The 23,528-nt window shown below is 37.6% G+C and overlaps 1 protein-coding gene across 1 annotated transcript in view; it reads left to right on the top strand.

The window, feature by feature from the left end:
• The window catches only part of ITGA9 (integrin subunit alpha 9), a gene marked incomplete at its 3' end in the record, with an annotated part of 228,818 nt that overhangs the window by 148,462 nt on the left and 56,828 nt on the right, over positions 1–23,528 (top strand). The window contains 2 exon segments of the mRNA XM_083379007.1: positions 10,235–10,327; positions 12,568–12,647. Coding sequence (XP_083235133.1) covers positions 10,235–10,327; positions 12,568–12,647 — 173 coding nt within the window.

The raw sequence follows: 23,528 nt of genomic DNA, 5'->3' as shown, positions 1-23,528 counted from the left end.
ATAATTTTAGAGATACTGCTAAGCACATTTAATTTGTGCTTAGATTGTAAGCCGCCCTGAGTCTTCGGAGAAGGGCGGGATATAAATGGGATTAAAATAAAAAAAAAATACTAACATTTTAGTATATTTAGATCCCAGTACTGTCCATCAAACTAAGAATGCTATATATTCTAAAATTGCCCAAATCAGAAAATTTTAACATAAATGGTTAATTGAAATCTTCTCTTAAATATATAAGGGACGCGGTGGCTCAGTGGGTTAAGACGCTGAGCTTGTCAATCAGAAGGTCGGCAGTTTGGCGGGTCGAATCCCGAGTGCCGCGTAGCAGAGTGAGCGCCTGCTACTCGTCCCAGCTTCTGCCAACCTAGCAGTTCGAAAGCATGTAAAAATGCAAGTAGAAAAATAGGGACCACTACGGTGGGAAGGTAACAGCGTTCCGTGCGCCTTTGGCGTCTAGTCATGCCGGCCACATGACCACGGAGACGTCCTCGGACAAGCGCTGGCTCTTCGGCTTTGAAACGGAGATGAGCACCGGCCCCTAGAGTCGGAAACGACTAGCACGCATGTGCGGGGGAACCTTTACCCTTTACCTTTACCTTAAATATATAATCATGTAAAGAAATGAAGCTGCAGTGACTGAAATGTTTGCAGTAAACTTATCAGTGGCTGATTTTTCCATCTGATAAAGAATGTTTCAAGATAGACTTTAAAGGAAGATTAGAAATACACTGACTATGACTTTGTGCAAAAAAGCATTGTTACAAGACAATAGTGCATTTGCCAAATAGATGAGTTTGTGTCTTATTGTTTTAAGTCAAATTCCTTGATATACAGAAGACAGCTAATTACTTATAACAAAGTACAAATCTTCCCAATTGGAAACTTAACAGCACCAGTGCAGAAGAATGTTATATTCTGGCACTTCATAAGAAACTTCCAGATCCCCCCCTTTGGGGGGAGGGGCTCTTTCTTTCTTTCTTTCTTTCTTTCTTTCTTTCTTTCTTTCTTTCTTTCTTTCTTTCTTTCTTTCTTTCTTTCTCTCTCTCTCTCTCTCTCTCTTTCTTTCTTTCTTTCTTTCTTTCTTTCTTTTAATAAAGAAAAAGTACTTATTTCTCAGGTGTCTGGAAAATTTTGTTTACTTTTGCTTGAACTTAGGGTTTCTGTTTTTGGTAGGTCACAGGCAATTAAACCAAAGACTGATGTTGGAGCAGACAGATTTTTCCCCCTCTTCCCCCACTCCAAAAAACAAAAAAAAAAACAAAGCAAAGGATCCTCATCTTGTTTGAAGAGGCACAGAAGAAGCTAAGATTGAAATGATAGTTTTTGTTTTGTCTACCAGTATATCCTCTAATCCAACATTAGTGAACGGAACAGTAGGCAGACTCCTGTCCTCTCCCTCTCCTCTCCCCTCCCCTCCCTTCATCTTTAATTCAAATCTTTTTAATTCTGATGAAAAAGCTTCAATAAAAATAATTATTTTATAAAAATCAATAGCATAGTTGGAGAGTGATATGTTTTTTTGCCTGTTCTGCTTGATATTCTCTATTCTAGGCGTGTTCAGTTTGAAAACTGAGAATGTAAACAGCTTTCAGTACATTACTTTCCTACTTTATAAGGGTTGTAAAAAAACTGAATAGAATTTATTTCTGTAATTTTTGCCATCAGATCATGAACATTGCAGAAGTTCATAGTAGCAAACATTTTCACAAAAACCCATTCTGACCAATACTTAGGCTTATACTTTTGACACTTCCTTATATAGAAAATGAATAAAAATTATAACAATGACTAAAATCCCAAACAGTGTTTTCAAAATGACATATTTTCAAAATGACATTTGGCAACTGAATAGTAAGAAACATAGAAAAGTAACAGCAGAAAAAGACCTAATAGTTCATTGAGTCTGTCCTTTGATGGGTTTTTTTCTTTTTAATTAGTTATTAAGTATTATTATTAATTTTATTTTTTAATTTTTCTGGATGATGGATATATGTTATTGAACATCACAAACATGTTTAAACTCAGTTACTGAAGATTGGTCCACTACATCCGCTGGAAATTGGTCCCAGCTTCCACCACTCTTTCTGTCAAATAATACTTTTTAATAATGCTTTTCAAATTTTCTCCTGTCAGTTTAAGGTTATGCCACCATATTCTTGATTTTTGCTTAATATTGAAAATCCTGCCTTCTAAAATCTTACTGTCCCCCCTTTCCCTTTTGTCCTCCAGGATGAACATATTCAATTCCTCCAATCTCTCCTGATATATTTTGTAACAACTGCAACAACAATAACAAAACAGTTTGACATTCCAGAATGTTGCAGTATTTTATGTTGTGAACAAATAGTCCCTTCTAGTACTTTCAAACAACAGTAATACAAAGTCAAATATTATAATTTTAAAATTTTAAAAGCTGTGGGTATATGGATCTCAGAATTTACAAACATCTGAACCAAGTAATATTTACTACTGCCATTAATACAAATTGAATTGTTCTTATAATTGTTTTTATTAAAATTACAGTGACCGTATAGTCTTGGTAAAATTAAAGGACATACCTGAAAAAGGAACAAATCTGAAACAGATATATGAGGATAAAACAGTTTGTTTTTATTTAGAACTTTGCTTTAGAAAAGAACATTCTAGAGCAAAACCAAGAAAAGCTCACATTGTATTAAAAATATCTAAAAACAGTATATGTGATTTTTTTATATAAAAACATTAAATTTCGTATTTTTCACAAGAATGTGAAAAGCTGTGCATTAAGAGGTACAATTTGTATGGTAAAAATTAACTCGCAAAAATAAAAGACAAAAGTGAACTTGAAAAATAAATCTTAAAGAAAATAAAGGATGGTCCTTTATAATCGAGGACATATGTTCACTGTAATTAAAAACAATGTCTATAGAATGGCATCTTTTTGGTCTTCCACAGTATGTGAAATATATTAGTGGTGGCTCCTAAGAAATGAAGTTTTCTTTTGATTGGCAATGAAATACAATATAGTCACTTTTAAACTTTGCTGTATATCAGAGTAATAAACGAACAGAGCTATATGTGTACAAGGCTGTTTGTGGATCAGCTATTTTAATTTGTTAATCGAAACCACAATATGAATTCATTCTAGTATAGTACTGCCCCTTCTCCACAATTTGCTGCCCACATCTCATTTGGTGAGACTGAATGAAGTGTCTTATGTACCGGTAGTTTTCTTACATAATCAGTATCGTACAGCAGCACAGTAAACGTATCAGTGCAGATCAGATATGAATCTGAGAGGCCACTACCAGTAGCCCTTAGATTTCTATTTCTTTTATTGTCACATCTTCATGATCACTTTGCAGACTGTGTATACAACTGATAAATGATTATCTTATTGCTATTATCAGTGATGACTGAAGACCTAAATATTAGAATTTAATGTTAAGAGAAGAAGAAAAAAAGATTTTAAGTTAAGTCAGATTTTGATAGCAATATATTTTGAATTATTGCAGAAATATTTAGTCCAGTTTTGGAAGGAAATAACAAAGTTCCTTTTGCAGTATTTGTGATATTTTTATTTTTTGTTCACAAATAACGGACCGATATAATAGCATTTATTTATTTTGTAAATAAATAAATGCTATCTCACTGTCAAGCGACCCTGGGTGGCTTAAAACAAAATAACAGCATAAAATAAAACAGCAATAACATTAAAGCATTAAGAATTAAAACCTAAAAACCAACCAAGAACTAGATAAAAGGAGACTAAATGCATAAACCTGGTGTAGATTCTGGTAATCTACTACTCCAAAGTCGGACACCCCTATCGGAGACTAGGCAAAAAACGACAACACCAAAAACCTCCTGAATGTATTTGTTTTCAATCTAGACCGTACTGAAGTATAAAAAAATAATGGTAGATTATTTAAGTAACTAGGAATGCAGTATATTCTTCCAATAACCTGTACCACTGGTTGAAAAGCCCTGCTTCAAGATATCCAAAAGCAGCTCCCTGAGGCAGCTTTCTCATTTTCTCCAATAAAATCTCTTCTGATAAGACCTGTGGTTTTCCTACTGCAGTACATAAGTGTTTTGTTCTATTTAAGCCTGTGTGCCATATGAAATGCAAAAGTGGAAGTGAACTAGCTAAAATGGCATCTTTCTTTCTGTCCGATATTTATGGAGAAGCACGTATGCCTGAACATTTATGTGGCACAGATCTTTTTTTCTCTTCCTAAATTCCAAAGTAATGTATATAAAAGAAAATTTCTAGCATTTTTTTTTTTGGTCAGGCAAGGCTATTTAAAGTGCCTTACTGTTTCAATGCTTATATTAACAGCTACTATCTGTGCCTTGTCATTGTGACCCAGCCAGCTATGAACTCATTTGAAAACCTGTGTGATGCTTTCCTTATAAACACGTGGGGTTTTTTCCCTAAAAAAAAAAAATAACCTACTCTTCTTTAAAAAGAAAAGAGGCCAGGAAGGGTTTCGACAGACAGAAAAAAACAAATCACAGTCCAAATTAGATTTCTGCCCGGACTTCTTTCAAAAAGCCTCTGTTAAAATTCTCTGGCTTGCTAGTAGAAGGAACAGGCTTTTCCTTTTTTGGTAGAAAATGAATGAACCGACATTTAGGCTGATGATAATCTTACATCATCAGCACTTCCCACTGAGTTTACAAATAGAAATCTATTGACTCTGGCTGAACTAAAATTGCATCCAGGTTTAAAAATTAGCATGTGAGAATTCATAGAACATTTGGAGCTTTGCTCTGAATAAACACACATATAGTTGCCTATACCAAGTAATAATTCAGAGCCTTGCTCCTGAAGAATGGCTCTGTGTTTCTTTTAAAGTTGTATTTTTCAGAACTTCCTGCTTCTAACACAGCAGATATTCTTCACATCCAGCCATTTAACACCAGTATACAGGTAGTCCTCAACTTATGTCCACAATTGAGCTCAAAATTTCTGTTGCTAAGTGAGACATTTGTTAACTGAATTTTATCCCATTTTACGTCCTTTCTTGCCACATGTTAAGTAAATCACTTTAGTTGTTAGTTTAATAACAAGGTGGTTACGTGAATCTGGCTTCCCCATTGACTTTGCCTGTCAGAAGATCAAAAAAGTTGATCGCTTTTTTGGACACTGCAACCATCATAAATATGACTCAGTTGCCAAGCATCTGAATTTTGATCTCGTGCTCATGGGAATGCTGTAACTGTCGTAAGTGTGAATAATGGCCATAAATCAATTTTTCAGTGCTGTTGTAACTGAACAATCACGAAACGAAATGCTGTTAAGTCGAGGACTACCTGCAATTCTCACTTTCTTTCCAGTGCAGGATTAGATATAGCTTGCATGCATGGAAATGAACACGAATGAAAAAGAAAACATCTGAACTCTAGTTGGGATTTTCATTTTGCTCTTTCATCATGCAAGTAATTCTGTATGTTTTCATTTGGGAACCTGAAAGCTTGTAGGATTTGATATGTCCTCAGACAATGTACATTGCTAAATTGAGATGTTTACTTCAGAGCACTATTTATCACCTCAGTTTTGATTTCACACTTTAAACCTAGGTAAAAATTAAAGAAATTATATTTTTAGTTTCTGTTTCTGAAACATTACACTGAAAATTCCCAGATGCATCTATCAGCTATGTCAAATCTTTGCTTTAATTAAAATTCCTAATACATACAAGCATGGTATGTTTTCCTTACATTTGTAATTTCTCTTTGTAATTGTAATTGGAACTCGCTATTTGTGTGTTTCTCATTCACAGAGATTATCTGCTATCACAGATGAAGATTACCTGACAGAAATTTTAAATGAGAATATTAATAAGCTAAAGTTGTTCACTGTGAAAAGGTTCCATTTAGTTTTATCATACATTACATTAATAATATTTTGATAATGTACTTCTTACATTCTTTTAAAATTTATTTAGATATATTTCTTAAGAAGCAATGTATATATTGCTTCAAATGATAAATCCCAGTTGTGGATATGGGTTTGAAACAATCATGATGATATATTAATAGCTTTGTTGAAATGTTCACAAAGCAAATGGTCAAAGAAGAAATTTCTTGGCATACATGAAAAGGGTATTAGTTAGTTTTAACCATTCAGTCGTGTCGAACTCTTGGTGACTATACTGTAGGCAAATGCTCTCCATGCTACCCTGTCAAGCACAGCTTCTTTCAGTTGTTGGATGTTCATATTTATATCAGTATTAATGGTATTAAGCTAGTGAGTTCTTTGCTTGCCCCTTTTCCTTGATTCACTAACCATTCCTAGCATCAATGACTTCTCCAGTGAACTTACACTGACAAAATGGCTAAATAAATCAGTCATAGTCTTGTAACTTTGGCTTCTAGTGATGTTTCTGGTTTTGTATGACTCATCACCTCTCTCTTGGTTGTTCTGGCTGTGCATGGCATTCACAATAATTTACACCAACACCACAGTTCAAAGGCATCAGTTCTTCTATCAGCCTTTCTTAGTGTCCAACTCACACACTTATATAACATTATCAGAGAAGGGTATAGCAATCTGCAAACCTTTTGGGTTTTTTGCTTTTATACTTATACTTCCTTTCATATTTATATTTATGAGCATTTTATGTCTCAAAACCATCATGGATAATAATAACTCAATTGTCTTAAGGAGAGTCAGTCTGGTGTAGTAGTTAAGATGCCAGACTAGAAGTACGGAGACCATGAGTTCTAGTCCTGCCATAGTCACACAAGTAGCTGGGTTACCTCAGCCCTAGGAAGCAGACAGTGGCAAACCACTTCTGTAAATCTTGACAAGAAAACAGAAGGAATTTGTGCAAGCAGTCACCAGGAGGCAACACTGACTCAAAGTCACATACATATACACATCTGAGGCCCTAGATAGGAAGCCATTTCACCACTGGGTTAGTAGAAGGAACATAGGAAGTTGCTTCATTTCCAGACAGCACCTGATCTTGGGAAGGTCTTGGTCTATCATACGTTTCCTGTCCTCTTGCCTTTTCTTCTCCCGTTATCTTTTTGTTAGCTATTCTGCCACTTCTCTTTCTTTTTACATACAACAACAGCAAAATATCTTCCTTCTTGCTTTCCTCATCACAGAAGAAAATATTTTACCCACTGTGATTAATCAAGGCTCTGACTATGCACTAATTTAAAGTATTTGCCAGTTTGAGAATAGTTGAATGAATGTGATAGTCTTGCCTAACTGGGGTCTGAAGTATAAAGTTGGAGGAAGGTATTGCTGGTTCTGTTTTTCTGTCTTGGTTAGGAGAAAAATTACTCTTCAATGGTGCCTGAAAAAAGTGGCAAGTACTTTTGTCACCTCAAGTCTTCCCCCAAAGTTTTAGAATAGATTTTATATTCCTGAGTAATTCTAACACATACCCACACCTGATTTGCTTAGTTGGGGAACAAGGAAACTGCTCAAACAGTCCTAATATTTGAAGCAGTTAATTCTTTTGAGACATTACTGTATCTGACTTGTTCTGACTTTAGCACAGAAATGGATCAATTTTGAAGAGTCTGAATATAGCTGTTCCAGGATATCTGCAAATAGTTGAGAAATGAGATGTGTGACTGTATCTTTTTGAAGTGGAGTTAAAGTTTTGGTGTATGTTAACTTAAATATCTGGAAAATTTTAAAGAGGCAGGTACAATCTCTTTCAAGAATGGGCAAGTGAGGTATTTAAGGTAATACTGACAAAGCTTTAATTCTGTTTCAGAAAATGTAGAATCGTATATCTCATTTTTTAAGTATTTGCCAATTTTTTTCTTCTGCTACATCACCTTGTACTTCTCAGATACACATCTCACATGCCCATTCTCCCATATTCGCTATGATCTGTGAGTTATCTGACTTTTGTGTGTTTTGTTTCATGTTTCAGATTGATGCAATACTTTTGTTTGGACGCATTAGCATCAGTAGTTATTTTTGTATTAACCATTTCTTCCTACAGTTTAAAAGTGTGGGGAGGTGAACTTTGTTGAAATCTCTTGGTGAAGTTTTTCCCCCTGTCCTTCCTTCCTTCCTTCCTTCCTTCCTTCTTTCACTTGCAGCCTTCCTGTATATGTCAACGCCTGTGATCTCATGATCCAAAAATAGCCTCAACTGCACCCAAAGGGCATGTGTATGTGGGGAGGCAGTGAACATTTTTTCCCCTGTAATTAATATTATTGAATGAATTCTCCTAAAGTAAGCAGAGAATCAATGATGTGAATCCTGAATTAATTTGGTGGGGGGCATGGGTCGACCTCAAGCTTGATAGGGGGCATGTCTACACCATGGAATTACTAATGAGAACATGGAAAAGAACAGGACATCTGTGCCTAATGCCAAAGAAAATATTCTTTTTTTTTGTTTTTGTTCTCCCTCCACTTCTTAGAAAAAATGTCAAGAGCACGGCACTAATCTGCTTCCAAAAAGTGAATCAATGATGAGGTCACATAGATGTTTCTGCGACTATGTAAAGAACTGTGATTAAATATGCTATTTTTTAATTTTAATTTTTCTGATACTGTTTTCTTTTTATATCAGGTTTGTTTGATTGTAGTTAAGAGTTAGCTTGTTATTTTCTTTACCTATGTGTAGTTATTTTGAAAAGTTGAAAGTGTAATCCTAAATGGGAAACTTGTGGTAGCAGATTTATGTTGAGAGACAAAGGCAGCTTTACACCATCTGAGAGAGGAAGTATGTGTGTCATTTCCTCTATTTTCAACTGCTGGTGCTAATTTTGTTTATATCTATGCATGGTGCAGTATCTCTGTGTCTTCTCCCCCCCCTGTGATCTGTGCACATATGCAGTATTATAATACTAAGAAAGGCAAGTAAGGTAATCAATATATAATAAATCAACAAGCCACATCTAATTAGGTCATTTGAGCAACTGATGTTTGCTTTAATAAGTGAGAAATTCAAGAAATGAATTTTACAAGAAAAAAAGAATGCATTTAAGTATCCTGATGTTTTAAATGGTATCAAACAATGTAAAGTGTAATTATATTCTGAAAGAGCTTAAATGTTGTGTTTTTAGCTTCAAATTCAGCAGGCAGAGTGAGGATTTTAAGTTGTAGGATTACTTCTATAAAATAATCTACAAAAGATGGAGCCTAAAAAAAGAAAAATGGCCCAAAATGAACAAAATATGAATCTCAAACCATGATGCATACATATTATGTATGATATTTTTTTCTGTAGATAAAAATGATAGAATGATGCTGAATATTTTTTCTTATGACTATTTTGCACTCTGGATATGTTTCTTGGCACTGTTCTGTTCCAGCCTACAACTGGCCCTGTTTGAATGTCAGGGACAACCCCTTTTTATAATCAACAGGCTGGAAAAAAACCAACCAAATTTATTTACAAAGAGTTCAAACAAAAGTTAAACGAAAAGTTCAAACAAGACTTAAACCAAAAAGGTTAAACAAGAGTTAAACAAGAATAACAGACCAGGACTCTAGCAGATCTTCAAATGGTTGCCTTCAGCAACCAGCACCTCCCACACATTCTTCCCCTTTTATCAGCAGTCCCAAGGCGTGGCTTCTCATTGTCTTCCCCTGAGTTGCCTCATTGCTTTCCTCTGTTCTGTTCTGCTAGATTGCCTCCTACTCCTAGCATCCCTGAACAGAGCCAGCTGTGGATCATCTTCTTCCAATCCCTCATGCTCACACAGCTGAGTCTGAGGAGGAACAAGACGGGAGGGGCCAGGCTGAGAGTTCTGCAGTGCATCAGACCCTTCGTCTGACACCAAAGGCTCTCCAAACCCCTCCTCCTCCTCTTCAGAATCATCCGATTCAGCTGCCGGGTCCACAGGCTGACGCTGAATCACAACAGGCACTAGAAGGGTGCTTGATTTCTTTCTCTGGTTTTCTATTCATTTTATCTTTTGTTTTTGGTATTTATTTATCTATTTGTTGATTGGCTTAGACCAGGGGTAGGCAGCTTTGGCTCTTTTATGACTCGTGGATTTCAACTCCCAGAATTCCTGAGCCAGCACAGCTTAGACTAACAAGGGAAAATTAGTCATAACACATATTCCACTAATTCCATTAGAAAGATGCAGGATAAATCTATTTATCCAGAATAAATCTCACTGCAGTACCTTCCTCTTAGATAAGTGAATAGATATGCAGCCTGTGTGCTGCTGAATTAATCTGGATCCCATCAGTTTCCCCCCCTGCTATATACTCTTAAAATGCTTTTTTAAAAAGCTTTCCCTTCTGTTTCTTTCAGGATGAGATGGGTATTGCTTGCGAATTGCTGGAACCGGACTCAGACTTCCTTAAGTGCAGCGTGGGTTTTCCCTTCATGAAATCTAAATCCAAGGTATTGCTTGATGGTTTCCTACAACAGAGAGTTTCCCTGCATAGCAAAGAAATGTATGGAGTGGGGCCCTTGGTGTTCTCTGAGCTTTCTTGCTTTCTTGCAGATGTTTCATTATCCAAACTAGGTAACGTCATCAGTGCTAGAAAACTGTGGACCATAAACTACCGGTAGTCCTTGCTTACCAAGTACACTTGGGACGGACGACTAAGCAACACAGTCATTAAATGAAAATTCATGTGACTATGCCAGTGTGTCATATCATTCTGGTTGCAATGGTTAAGTGAATCACAGTGGATGGTTAAATGTGCTATCTCTTGTCTACGGCTTACAGTTTCCTACTGGCTTCTTCATTTACTTTGCTTGTTGAAAGCTGGATGAGAAGGTCTCAAATTGCAATTTCATGACCTTGGGTTGCTAATAAATGAGGGCCAGTTGCCAAGCACTGAAATCATGATCACATGATTTCTGAAACTTCAATGACTGGTCACTGGACTCATTTTTCAGCACTGCACTAGTTCTTTGTTTTTTCTTAGAGGGAGCTGCTAATTTTACCTCACTAGGTAAAATTTAGGGAGAGGACAGTGACAGCTATTCATAACCACAGAATCCTAATGGAAGTTGATTAGGAATTCAAATGGGAATCTTTTTTAGCTCCCAGAAAATGATTCTACCTTGGCAAAACCTTTGAAGAGGGATGTCTACCATCGGTGTCCCTAATTGCTCTGCTGTGTTTTGTATTTTTGCCTGTTTTAAATAAGAGGATTTAAAGCACAGAACCAATAAAAATAAAATGTCTTTTTTTCTTTTAAACTTTTTATTTGTTAAATAAACTCTGTAGATTATGCTGTTATATTTTTATAGTATTTCTGAATGTTTTGAAATTTAATTCTGTGCTGGATCGGTTTAAGAGACTTTGGTCTTTGAGGTATAGTAACAAACAGCACCCACATTCCATTGTCAATATGCAAAATACCCAAAGGCAGGAAAATAAATCCTTTAACATCATTTTTCATTCTTGGAAGGGAAAAGACAATTGTGCTGAAATTAAAAATTTACTATCTTTAAATAGTTCCAATAATCGGACCTGATTCTGTATGTCTCCAATTGAGTCAAGTCATTGATAAACATGGGTAGATTTTCATTTTTGTTTTGTTTTGTTTTTGGTCAGTTCCTATCCATGTCAGTTCAATTTAGGAAGGAAAATGAAACTAATAGCACAGCAGGATTGTATTACAGTACAAATATATAAGTTGAATATTATATTCACAGTTGCTTGCTTTTCCTAAACATAAGTTGTCCTAGTAGAACAAGATCTGGGTTTCAGAAAAGATATAAACCATACAACCATACCTTCCCTCCCCCAGTATCAGGGCTAGATCAAAACTAACAGGTCTATAAGGGGCCAAGATAGGGGTACTCTGCCCTCTATATATTTGTGTACAAATTGTTCAACAGTCTATTTCAAATGCAAGAGAAATGCAGACTATACTTTATTACTAATTCAGCTGAATATATATTCCATGCTTTTCAGTAAAGAAAAGACAATTGTCTGTTCAAAATGACCTAGAAAGTCTTAACTGTGGAGAGTTCATCTTCCTTTTTAGTTTTGGGTGTTGCCTCACTGTGAGATGTCAGTGGTAAATATTTTCAGTATACTACCAAAACATTAATAAGTATATTCAGATTTTATTGTATGATAGTAAAATCCAGATTACATAATTTGTTCTACCAAAGCATTTCAAAGATGAACCTCATAGTCAAAGCACAATGGCCTTGACAGTTTACAAAAATAGCCCTGATGTGGTATGTAAGCTAAGTGGTAGCAACACCAATCAGCCTTCAGTGGGAGAAGCCAGCAGGAAAGGTAAAATGCTCCTATTCCACCTTTTGAATGATTAGTATCTATTTTATACTATCTCTGTGCAATGATTGAATTCAACTGGCGAATCCCTTGCTGACCACTATTTACGTACATTAACGATATAGCTGTGAGGTATTTTCCTTGTGTTTATTATGCCTAGCCAGAGTGGGAAAGTTGGGTGTGTACACAGAACAACACCATCATATGATTTCTCATCTTTGAAAATGTATAGTGATTTCAAATCTGGAATATGATAAAATGATGCTAATATATATTTTTGGAAAAAATGCAACAATGTAATGAAAGGAAGATAGTCAAATAGAAATATGTTTATTCAAACATCCACAAAGTGCTAAATGTTGCTTTCTGTTTCCCTTAGTATGAATTCAGTGTTATTTTTGACACAAGCCATTTGTCTGGGGAAGAAGAAATTCTTTCATTCCTTGTATCTGCTCAGAGGTAATACAGATTTTTAAGACGTTGTCAAACAAGGTGGAAAAATTTACATTTGGAGTTTAATATGGATATTGACTTGAAACATTAAAGTTGAAACTTTGTCAGTGAACACATTACTTTTAATTTACCTTTAAGTTAAACCCAATTTAATAAATAGATCTGATTAAACTTCATACTGTAGGTTTACCTTTACATCTGACCAATACATAATTAATATATATTATTAATAATAATACCTCAAAATCACAAGACATTAGCTTTATTCTTATTCTTCCCCTCTACAGTTTGAAAGAAAGTATAAAAGCTAAAAAGAGATTTTCGTAGACATCCCAGCCTTTGAACTACCCAAGCGACTGAAATAGCAAAGTTTCACTGTTGGGCAAGCTTCCATGCCAGCCGCCTTTCTTTCCTCTCACTTCGCCTCTTTTTAACCTCAGACCCCACCTTCTGTAAGGGTAGGCTTAAGGCTCATTCACCTTCTCATGAAAGATGGCCTCCATTTTTAAGTGCCTCCCACCATCGGCTTCCACATCACATGGTCCAACCCAGCCAATCAAGCCACGCTCTGGTTGTGGTGCTCCAGCATGGCTCCTCCTAGAGGAGCCAGACAGTGCCGGAGGGGACCCCGCTCACACTGTACCACCAGCAGGGCATTTTCAAAAGCAAACGAGGATAGGAAGGGCAACAATAGGAAAAGAACGCAACTCTGGAAAATCTGTTGAAAAAAGGTGCCGGAACTCTGTCCCGGTGCATTCTATGACAAAAAAAGCCCTGGCTATACTTATTGTAGTAGGTAAATTCACTTGGGCCTCCAAAATAGGCTCTACTTGCAGGCAAATTTCTAATGTCCAAATTAGGAAAAAGCAAACAGATTTGAAACGGAGGTAATGAATCAGTTAGTCCCCTGTTCAGATCAGTGAAGAAAAGCAGAGCATGCTTTCATTCATGATTTATTAAGATCTGCCATACGGTTTGTATGTGCAGAGGGTTTGTGACGCTAAAGCTGATAACAGCTTAAAAAATGACCAGTGTATTGGCTTAATCTTTTCCATTCTGTCATGACTTAAGATGTAAGATAGGAACACATTTTTCAATTTCCAACTAACCAAAATTGAACAGAATGTCCAGATTTTTTAGGTTATATATTACTTCTTAAGCCATTCAGCTGCAATCAGATTTAGAAGTCATGCTTGTCATGTACAGTAGAGTTATATTTATCTCTGATGATACTAGTTGGCTGAAGATGATATGACTGGACTTTTTTTTATAATATGTCCTGTGGCAGGAGCCAGATAATCTTCAAGATGAGATAGATTTATTTACCTAATTCATGCATGAATGTAACTTAAAAACAGCTTTCAATCATGCCTATGAAATCATTATTTACTATTGCATCCATGAAATAACTGTTGGATAATCTTATTCAAAATCCAGATAAATTTAATTTGATACTGAGGCTTGCAAATATGCAAATAGCTAGTTCTTCCTCCCCACCCTCCCACCCCATCTTAGACTTCCTTTATCCTAGTTTCAGATTTCTTCTAAACTTGGAAGAGAAAAATATTTTTGTTTCCCCAGGGAATATTGTAAAGTCTGCTAAGAGAGAGTTTGAACCAACTCTCTCCGTTTTACTATAGAGGCCTCATAATGGGTGCATAGGGATTTGGCAGGGAGTGTGTTGAAAACCCTAATGCACAGGGCACACGTCTCATTATTTTTAGCCATAAAATAGTAGTCCTATCTGTTAGTAGACACAGGAAATGATGAGAATCACATGGGAATGCTCATTGCTTAGCTTGGTGAACTTTTGATCTTGGATTCCTTACTTCTAAATTAAAAGCTACTGTTTTTGTTTTGTTACTTTAATATATTGAAAGTAGTTGCATAAAAGGAGACATTTGCATTTCCTATATTTTTACATAGTATAAAATCCATATGTCCCTATTTTTAAAAATAAAAAGCTAGGCTGCTATATATATAACAGTTTTCCAAATCAGTTACTGGTGGTTCGGCAACCTGAAGAACTATTTACCTCAGTGCTTCTTTCTAAATATTTGCATGCAGAGTTTGTTACTATTTGGGCACCAACCACCTTTTTATTTACAGGCAGCAATTAATAAAAGCCTGTCAAAATGCACACATAAAATATTGACTGTAGCATGCCCCTCTAATATTGCATGAAGCAAAAGGTCAAGGATGATAGTTAAGTTGCTGAACAGATGTTTATTTCTTAACTATATGAAGAGTAACTTCTGTCAAATTCTTGGCCCTACACAGTGACACTTAGGTGATGATGATGATGATGATGATAATAATAATAATAATAATAATAATAATAATAATAATAATAATAATAATAATAATAATAATAATAATAATAATATCATCCCACTTCCTTTACATGGGTGATCTGAAGCTGTATGCTGTATGGATTCATTATCACCACTAATATTTGTTATTGTACTATTTCCTCTGTCAACAATACTGAATAACTCAGGACATGGCTATCAAACATCAAAAACATCTGCCAGACTATCCCACCTCCTTTATATGGATGATCTGAAGCTGTATGGAAAAACATCATCTGAAATAGAATCACTGCTCTAAACTGTCCGTATATATAGCCAAGATATTGCAATGGAGTTTGGCTTGGACAAATGTGCCACACTTACTATCAAACAAGGAAAAATAGTGAATACTGAAGGAATCAAGATGCCCCACGAAAATAACATTAAGAGTCTGGATGAGGAAGATTACTACAAATACTTGGGTATCCTTCAAGCTGACAACATCAAACACACTGAAGTCAACAAAAAGATTAGAGGTTAATACATCAAGAGAGTGAAGAAGATCTTAAAGTCCAAACTCAATGGAGGAAATACCGTGAAGGCAATCAACACCTGGGCAATTCCAGTTATTAGATACACAGCTGGAATGGTGGACTGGACTCAAGCAGAACTAAAAGCAATGGACAGGAAGACCAAAAATGTAATGACAATGAATCATGCCCTTCATCCACGCAGTGACATTGACAGACTCTATTTACCAAGGCAAATAGGTGGACGTGGAATGCTGCAAGTACATCAGATGGTTGAAGAAGAAGAAATGGCTTTGGAAGAATATTTGAAGGACAGTGATGAAGATGCACTGAAATTAGTATATCAGGAAGGCTTACTGACTACTGGAGAGACCAAAGTGTCCTACAAGAAAGACCAAATGAAGAACAGAATATAGGCATGGGAAGACAAAGCACTACATGGCCAGTACATTAAAAAAATAGCTGGGAAAGCAGATAATAACAAGACCTGGCAATGGCTAAGAGCAGGAAAGTTGTAGAAAGAGACCAAGGGACTAATTCTGGCTACACAAGACTAAACCTTAAGGACAAATGCATACAAAGTCAAAACTAAGAAGACAGCAACAGACAGTAAGTGCCACCTTTGCAAAGAAGCTGAAGTAACAGTAGACCATCTGGTAAGCTGCTGCAAGAAGATCGCACAGACTGACTACAAGCAGTGGCATGACAAAGTAGCAAGAATGGTGCATTGGAAGATCTGCAAGAAATATCATTTGCCTGTAAGCAAGAACTGGTGGGATCATAAAATAGAGAAAGTCATAGAAAATGATAAAGTTAAACTGCTCTGGAACTTCAGAATTCAAACAGACAAGCACCTGCAACATAACACCCCAGACTTAACAATTATTGATAAGAAAGACAAAAAAGTCTGGATAGTGGATGTGACAGTGCCTGGAGACAGCAGAATAGACGAGAAAGAACTGGAGAAGATAACAAAATACAAAGACCTACAAATAAAAATAGAAAGATTGTGGCAAAGGCAAGCAAAGATAGTACCAATAGTAATAGGCGCCTTGGGTGCAATGCCAAAACAACTGGAGCACTACTTGAATACCATTGGCATTGACAAATTTGCCATTAGTAAATTGCAAAAGGCGGCCTTACTAGGAACTGCTTCCATCCAGCAAGGATATCTGTAATACCATCAAACATCCACATCTGCCTATCCCAGGTCCTTGATAAGGACCTGATAGGTAGACAAAAATGCCAAATCCAGTCTGAACATCTGGCTGACTGTGCAATAAATAATAATAATAATAATAATAATAATAATAATAATAATAATAATAATAATAATAATAATAAGATATCTTATTGTCATTTTTTACTGTGGGCACAATGGCGCACATGAAAAATGAAATTTAGTTGCCCGCTCTCAAAGTGAAACATACATGACACACCCAAAACATACTACATACAACATACTACATACTACATACATATGTATAGACCCACAGCCCTACATATACATAACAATAAAATATTAAATGCTGTCCAACTTGAATATATAACAGAAGGAGGAAGCTTGAGAGTTCACAAGGTTAATGCTGTATGGAATGAAACTGGTTGAATCTGGATGTTCTGCTACGGATACCACAAAGCCTCCTCCCAGAAGCTAACAAGGAAAACAGGTCGTGAAGAGGATGAGTAGTGTCCCAGACAATCTTATGGACCCTGCTCAAGCAACGCTTCTATGCTATGTCCTGGATGGAGGGGAGAAAACTGCCAATGATCTTTTCGGCCATCCTCACCACTCTCTGCACCGCCTTCCTGTCTGAAGCAGTGATGCTTCCAAACCAGACTGTGATGCTATATATGCTCTCAATAGTCCCCCTGTAGAAAGTGGTCAGAACAGGGGAAGGAAGATGAGCTTTTGTCATGTGACGCAGAAAGTGCAGGCGCTGCTGTGCCCGCTTCACCAGTTTCTCACTGTTGAGTGGCCAAGCCAGCCTACTTGTTAGCTGCTCACCCAGGAATTTGATGCTGGTAACCATCTCCACAGGTGAATCATTAATGCACAGAGAAGTGTGGCTTTGCGTGCCTTTTCTGAAATCGACAATGATTTCTTTGGTTTTTCCAGTATTTAAAACTAAGATGTTTTCCGTACACCAGTTCACCAACCACTCAACCTCCTTGCGGTAAGCTTCCACATTGTCATCATGAATAAGGCCCGCTACTGTTATATCATCTGCAAACTTTACAATGTAGTTGGTGGCAAACCTAGCACAACAGTCATGGGTCAACTGGGTGAATAGCAGCGGACTTAGGATGCAGCCCTGAGGAGAAGCTGTGCTCAAGGAAATGGTATTAGAGGTATTTATTCCAGCTCGCACATATTGGGGCCTGTTGGTAAGAAAATCCAGAATCCAGTTGCACAAAGGAGTGTTTAAGCCTAAAAGGCCCAGTTTGTCTACTAGATGCTGGGGAATGATTGTGTTAAATGCCGAACTGAAGTCAACAAACAACAAACGCATATGAGTATTTCTTTCCTCTAAGTGCTTCAAGCTCAGATGGAGAACAGAAGAGATAGCATCCTCTGTAGAGCGATTTGATTGGTAGGCAAACTGAAGCGGGTCAAATGCTGGTGGGAGGCTAGATACAATAAAGTCCTTTATCAGCTTCTCAAAGCATTTCATAATGGTGGATGTCAGTGCAACCAGATGGTAACCATTGAGGCCTGTAATTGTGGACTTTTTGGCACTAGCAAGATGATGGCCATCTTAAAACACAATGGGACCACTTCCTGCTGCAATGAAATAACAGTAACAGTAACAATAATAACAACAACAACAATAATAATATGTTGTTGTTGTTGGAAGGGACCTTGGAGGTCATCTAGTCCAACCCGCTGCTCAGGGAGGAAACCCTATACCATTTCAGACAAATGACTGTCCAGTCTCTTCTTAAAAACTTCCAGTGTTGGAGCATTCACAGCTTCTAGAGGCAGGTGGTTTTATTGGTTAATTGTTCTGTCAGGAAGTTTCTCCTTTCTCCTTGGAGAATAGCTTGAATCTCTCTTCTTTGTGGCAGCCTAGGACTGTGTTGGTTTTTTTGGCAACTGCAGCACACTGCTGGCTCATATTTAAATGATTGTTCACTAGGACTCCAAGATCCCTCTCACAGCTACTACTATTGAGCAAGGTACCACCTATACTTTACCTGTACATTTGGTTTTTCTTGCCTAAATGTAGAATCTTGCTTTTTTCACCATTGAATTTCATTTTGTTAGATAGCGCCCAGTGTACAGGTCTGTCCAGATTCCCCTGTATCTTAAGCCTATCTTCTGGAGTATTTTTTCCTTTTTTGAAGATGGGAACTACATCAGCTCTTTTCCAGTCCTCTGGTAGTTCCCCAATGCTCCAGGATCTTTGAAAAATATAGTTTAGTGGTTCTGAGTTCACATCTGCCAGTTCCTTGAGAACCTTGGGGTGTAATCCATCTTGTCTTGTTGATTTGAACTTGTCTAGGCTGGACAGGTGCTCACTTACCATTTTCTTGCCTATCTTAACTTGTGTTTGTATTCTTTTTTTTATGGCACTATTTTTGATAGGTTGGACTGTTTCTTCCCCTTTGTGTAAAGACAGAATAAAAAAATGAGTTAAATAGTTCTGCTTTCTCCGTGTTGCTTGTCACCTTCTTGCCACTTTCATCCACTAATGGACCAATCATTTCCTTAACCTTTTTCTCGTATTTTACATGTTGAAAGAAGCTTTTTTTGTTATTTTTTTTTCTTTGGTCACAAGACTTAGTTTATTTTGAGCTTTAGCTTTCCTCACTTCATCTTTGCAGGCTATTTGCTGATATTGTACCTTAGTTATGTGCCCCTCTTTCCATTTTTTATACTTGTCCTTTTTATCTTTCAGTTTATCAGAGAGTTTTTTATGCAGCCATGCTGATTTCTTTTGAGAGCTGTTATTTTTCTTCTTCGTTGGTATTGTGCTAGACTGGGCTTTTATTATCTCACTTTTCAAAATTTCCCAAGCTTCTTGAGTTGTTTTCCTCTTTAGGATTCTCATCCTTTGTCAATAGTAGTAACTGTGAGAGGGATCTTGGAGTCCTAGTAGACAATCACTTCAATATGAGCCAGCAGTGTGCTGCAGCTGCCAAAAAAGCCAATACAGTGCTAAGCTGCATTAACAGAGAGATAGAATCAAGATCAAGTGAAGTACTAATACCCCTTTACAATGCTTTGGTAAGGCCACACCTGGAATACTGCATCCAATTTTGGTCACCACGATGTAAAAAAGATGTCGAGACTCTAGAAAGGGTACAGAGAAGAGCAACAAAGATGATTGGGGGACTGGAGGCTAAAACATATAGGGAACGGTTGCTGGAATTGGGTATGTGTAGTTTAACGAAGAGAAGAGTGAGAGGCGACATGATAGCAGTGTTCCAATATCTCAGGGGCTGCCACAAAGAAGAAAAGAGTCAAGCTATTCTCCAAAGCACCTGAAAGCAGGACAAGAAGCAACGGATGGAAACTAGTCAAGGAGAGAAGCAACCTAGAACTAAGGAGAAACTTCCTGACAGAACAATTAACCAGTGGAACAACCTGCCTCCAGAAGTGGTGAATGCTCCAACACTGGAAGTTTTTAAGAAGAGACTGGACAGCCATTTGCCTGAAATGGTATGGGGTTTCCTGCCTGAGCAGGGGGTTGGACTAGATGACCTCCAGGGTCCCTTCCAACTTATTATTATTATTATCCATGGAATCCTTCCCAAGCCATCTCTAAGTTTATTGAAATTAGCTCTCTTAAATCAAAGATTCTAGTTTGACTGTGTTCTATTGCTTGTGCTTCCAGAATGTTGAATTCCAATATTTATTATTTATTTATTTATTAATTCGGTTTATATACCGCCCTACTCCCAAAGGAGTCAGGGCGGTTTACAAGGCAAAATTTAAAAACAATACAATATAAAATTAAAATTAAATTAAATTAAGTCTAGCCGCAAAAAATTAAAATCACAATTTAAAAACATTAAAACCCCTCAGTCCAGACCAGATAGCTCAAAGAGCCAGGTTTTTAGGTCCCGGCAAAATGAACGAAGGTCGGGGGCAGTCCGGAGTTCCGTTGGCAGTTGATTCCATAGGGCAGGTGCGCCCACAGAGAACACCCTCCCCCTTGGAAGAGGGAGGGCATGACCATTTCCCCCCAAGGTTCCTTGGCTTCGACACCTTCTATCATTTCATCTCTGTTAGTGAGGATTAGATCCAATATGGCCAATCCCCTAGTTTCCTTTTTTACTTTTTGGGAGACAAAGTTGTCTGCTAGGTTTGTCAGGAATCTGTTTGATCTTCCACTTGGTGCAGAGTTTGTCTCCCAGTTGATGTCAGGGTAGTTAAAGTCCCCCATTACTACTGTGATGTGCTTCCTACATACCTTAGTTAGCTGACTAGCAAAAAGTTCATCTATTTCCTCTCTTTGGTTGGGCAGCCTATAGTATACACTTATAGAAATGTGATTTTCCCCCCCCACTTTTATATTGACCCAAATGCATTGAAGACAGTTTTCATCATTGCTGTGCTCTATTTCTGTAGAGATAAAGTTATTTCTTATATAGAGAGCAACTCCACCCCCTCTTTTATTTGGTCTGTTTGTTTTAAATAATTTAAATCCCTCTAGCTGTGTGTTCCATTTGTGGGTTTCACCCCACCATGTTTCCGTAATGGCAATAATATCATATCTGCCCTCATTTACCTGAATTTCTAGTTCACTTTGCTTACTGTTCATACACTGTGCATTGGTGTATAGACATTTGAGGTCCTTTATGACTGAACCTGTGTTTACTTTCTACATAACCTGTGTGGTGCCTGATTTCTCCTATTTTCTTACCTCCTTTTGGTAGTCCACTTTGTGTGGCACTAGCTGTTAAAAGCTTGATTTTGCTTGACAGCAAGATATTCTTGTACATATACACATCTATGTTACATGCACTGATAACCCTATAATTTTTAGATTACCAGGGACAGGGAAGTTCTGTATCAATTTCTGTATCAATTAACTCACTGTCCCCGTTGTTTAGTTTAAATATTCCTCCAGAAAATCTGTGAATTTATTGCCAAGTAACTCAGTCCCTTTCTTTGATGGATGCAAACCATCTCTTTTGTACATTTTTTCATTGGACCAGCTACAGACTTTGTGACTAATATAACCAAAGCCTTCCCCTTTACACCACTCCTTTAACCACATATTGAATTCTGCTATATGCTGGCCTTTTCCATTTTGCTCCTTATATACTGGTAAAACCTCTGAAAAAGTGAGCCTACAGCCTATCCTACTGAGTTCCTGCCCCAAGCTCTGGAAATCATTCTGCACAGAGAATACATCTTTTTGGGACAGATCGTTAGTGCCAAGATGTACAACAGCATCCACATCACAGTCTGTTGTGGCCCTGACCCCCGCGCCTGCCCTAACCGAGGACGAGGACTCTGAGGATGATGGGGAGGAACTGGCAAGGCCTCCCTCTCTGGGGCCCTCCTCTCTGGCAAGGCCTCCATCTCCATCGGGAGGCCGAGAGGAGCAGCCAGTGCTCGAACAGCTGCAGCAGTCTAGCAAAGATGAGTCATGGCTAGACCCTCAAGAAAGACGCAGGGCCAAGCATCTGCAGCAATGTAGGTTGGGTAGGAGGGTCAGGGAGTAGCTGAATCATTGAGCCACACCCCATAAGGTATAAAGGGGGTGTGGCTGCTCTCAGAACTTTGTGACGAACAATAGTTTCAACAACTTCAGGTCACATCTTTGGAACTCTACTTCTTGTTTGAAACCTTGGTCTGAATTCTTGGCAACGCTTCTGTACCTCTGCTAATGGACTCTTTGCTTGGACGTTATCTCATTTCAGCTGAAGTTTGAGGTAACGAGCTTATGTTGCTGCCAAGACATCAGTAGGCAATTAATTAAAGCCTGTAGCATTAACTCTTGTGAGTCGTGCCTGCTTGTCTGTCTGTGCTTTGGGAGGGGGGGAACAGAACACAGTCCTTGCTAGCATTCTTGACTATTTTAAAAATACATTTCATGTCCCTACTGGCAGTCACACCTGGAAGACACCTGACCTCTTTTGAAATCTCTGTATTCTTTCCTAAATTTACATCCCTTATAATTGAACCAGCAACCAGAAGGTAGCTTCTCTTTTTGGATACCTATCTCTTCTTGCATGAGTCTTGTGTAATACCTGATTTGCACTTCTCCCTGTCAAAAACAAGTTCTTCATTTCAGACCATGGTCCCCTGCTTATTTGAGTTATCATCACAACTACCCTGACCTGTCTCCTTAATGTCCCTATTAAGGTCAGCAGGGACACAGCGAAAGCTTTGTGTTTATAGTTCACAGCTCTTACCCTGCCAGATGTCACGGTTGTCCACGCTGCCCTTCTCCGGCAGGATCTTTGTGGTAGAGGGGGCTGATAGTGTGGAGGCTCAATAGAGTAGAAGTGCTGAACTGGACACGTAATTTCTGCCTGAAGAGTGCAGATTACAGACCCTAGATAATCTGTCCTTGTACACTAGTGATTTGTGTACAGATAGGACAGTTTCCCAGTTTGAAAAGAGTACTGCGAAAGACAGCTGCAAAACAAGTGTTGCACTGAACTAAGCCAGACATTCTGAGGTGAAAGGAATCTCAGACGCACATGCCCTGAATGTACCGCCGCTGTCTTGGATTTTTAGTTATATGGTTTGCGTGCTGTTAGGCGTGTGGGCCACTACTTTTCTCCTCCACCCACCTCCTCCTCAACTCACAGTATTGTAGCTTTTTCCAGCAACCTCTGGACAGTTTAAATGTAATGAAGGTGTGTGAATTTAATTTCTTTCTTTTTTTGACACACTCAAGAGACTCTTAGGTTACAATCTCGGTAATGGAATGCCAAGGGTGCAACTAAAAATGAACAAAAGATAAGTAGTCTCCCCCATATTAAATCAGATATCAATTTATAAATTGATAGATTGGTTATATCTCTATAAGTCACTGAATATATTTTCTCTATGTTGCAATATCCCTTATCTCACTTATCAGGTCTTCCAACCATGCACC

This window comes from Vipera ursinii (genome assembly GCF_947247035.1).
Source record: "Vipera ursinii genome assembly, chromosome: Z".
In the NCBI taxonomy this organism is placed as follows: Eukaryota; Metazoa; Chordata; class Lepidosauria; order Squamata; family Viperidae; genus Vipera; species Vipera ursinii.
This window is presented reverse-complemented; position numbering and strand designations above follow the sequence as displayed.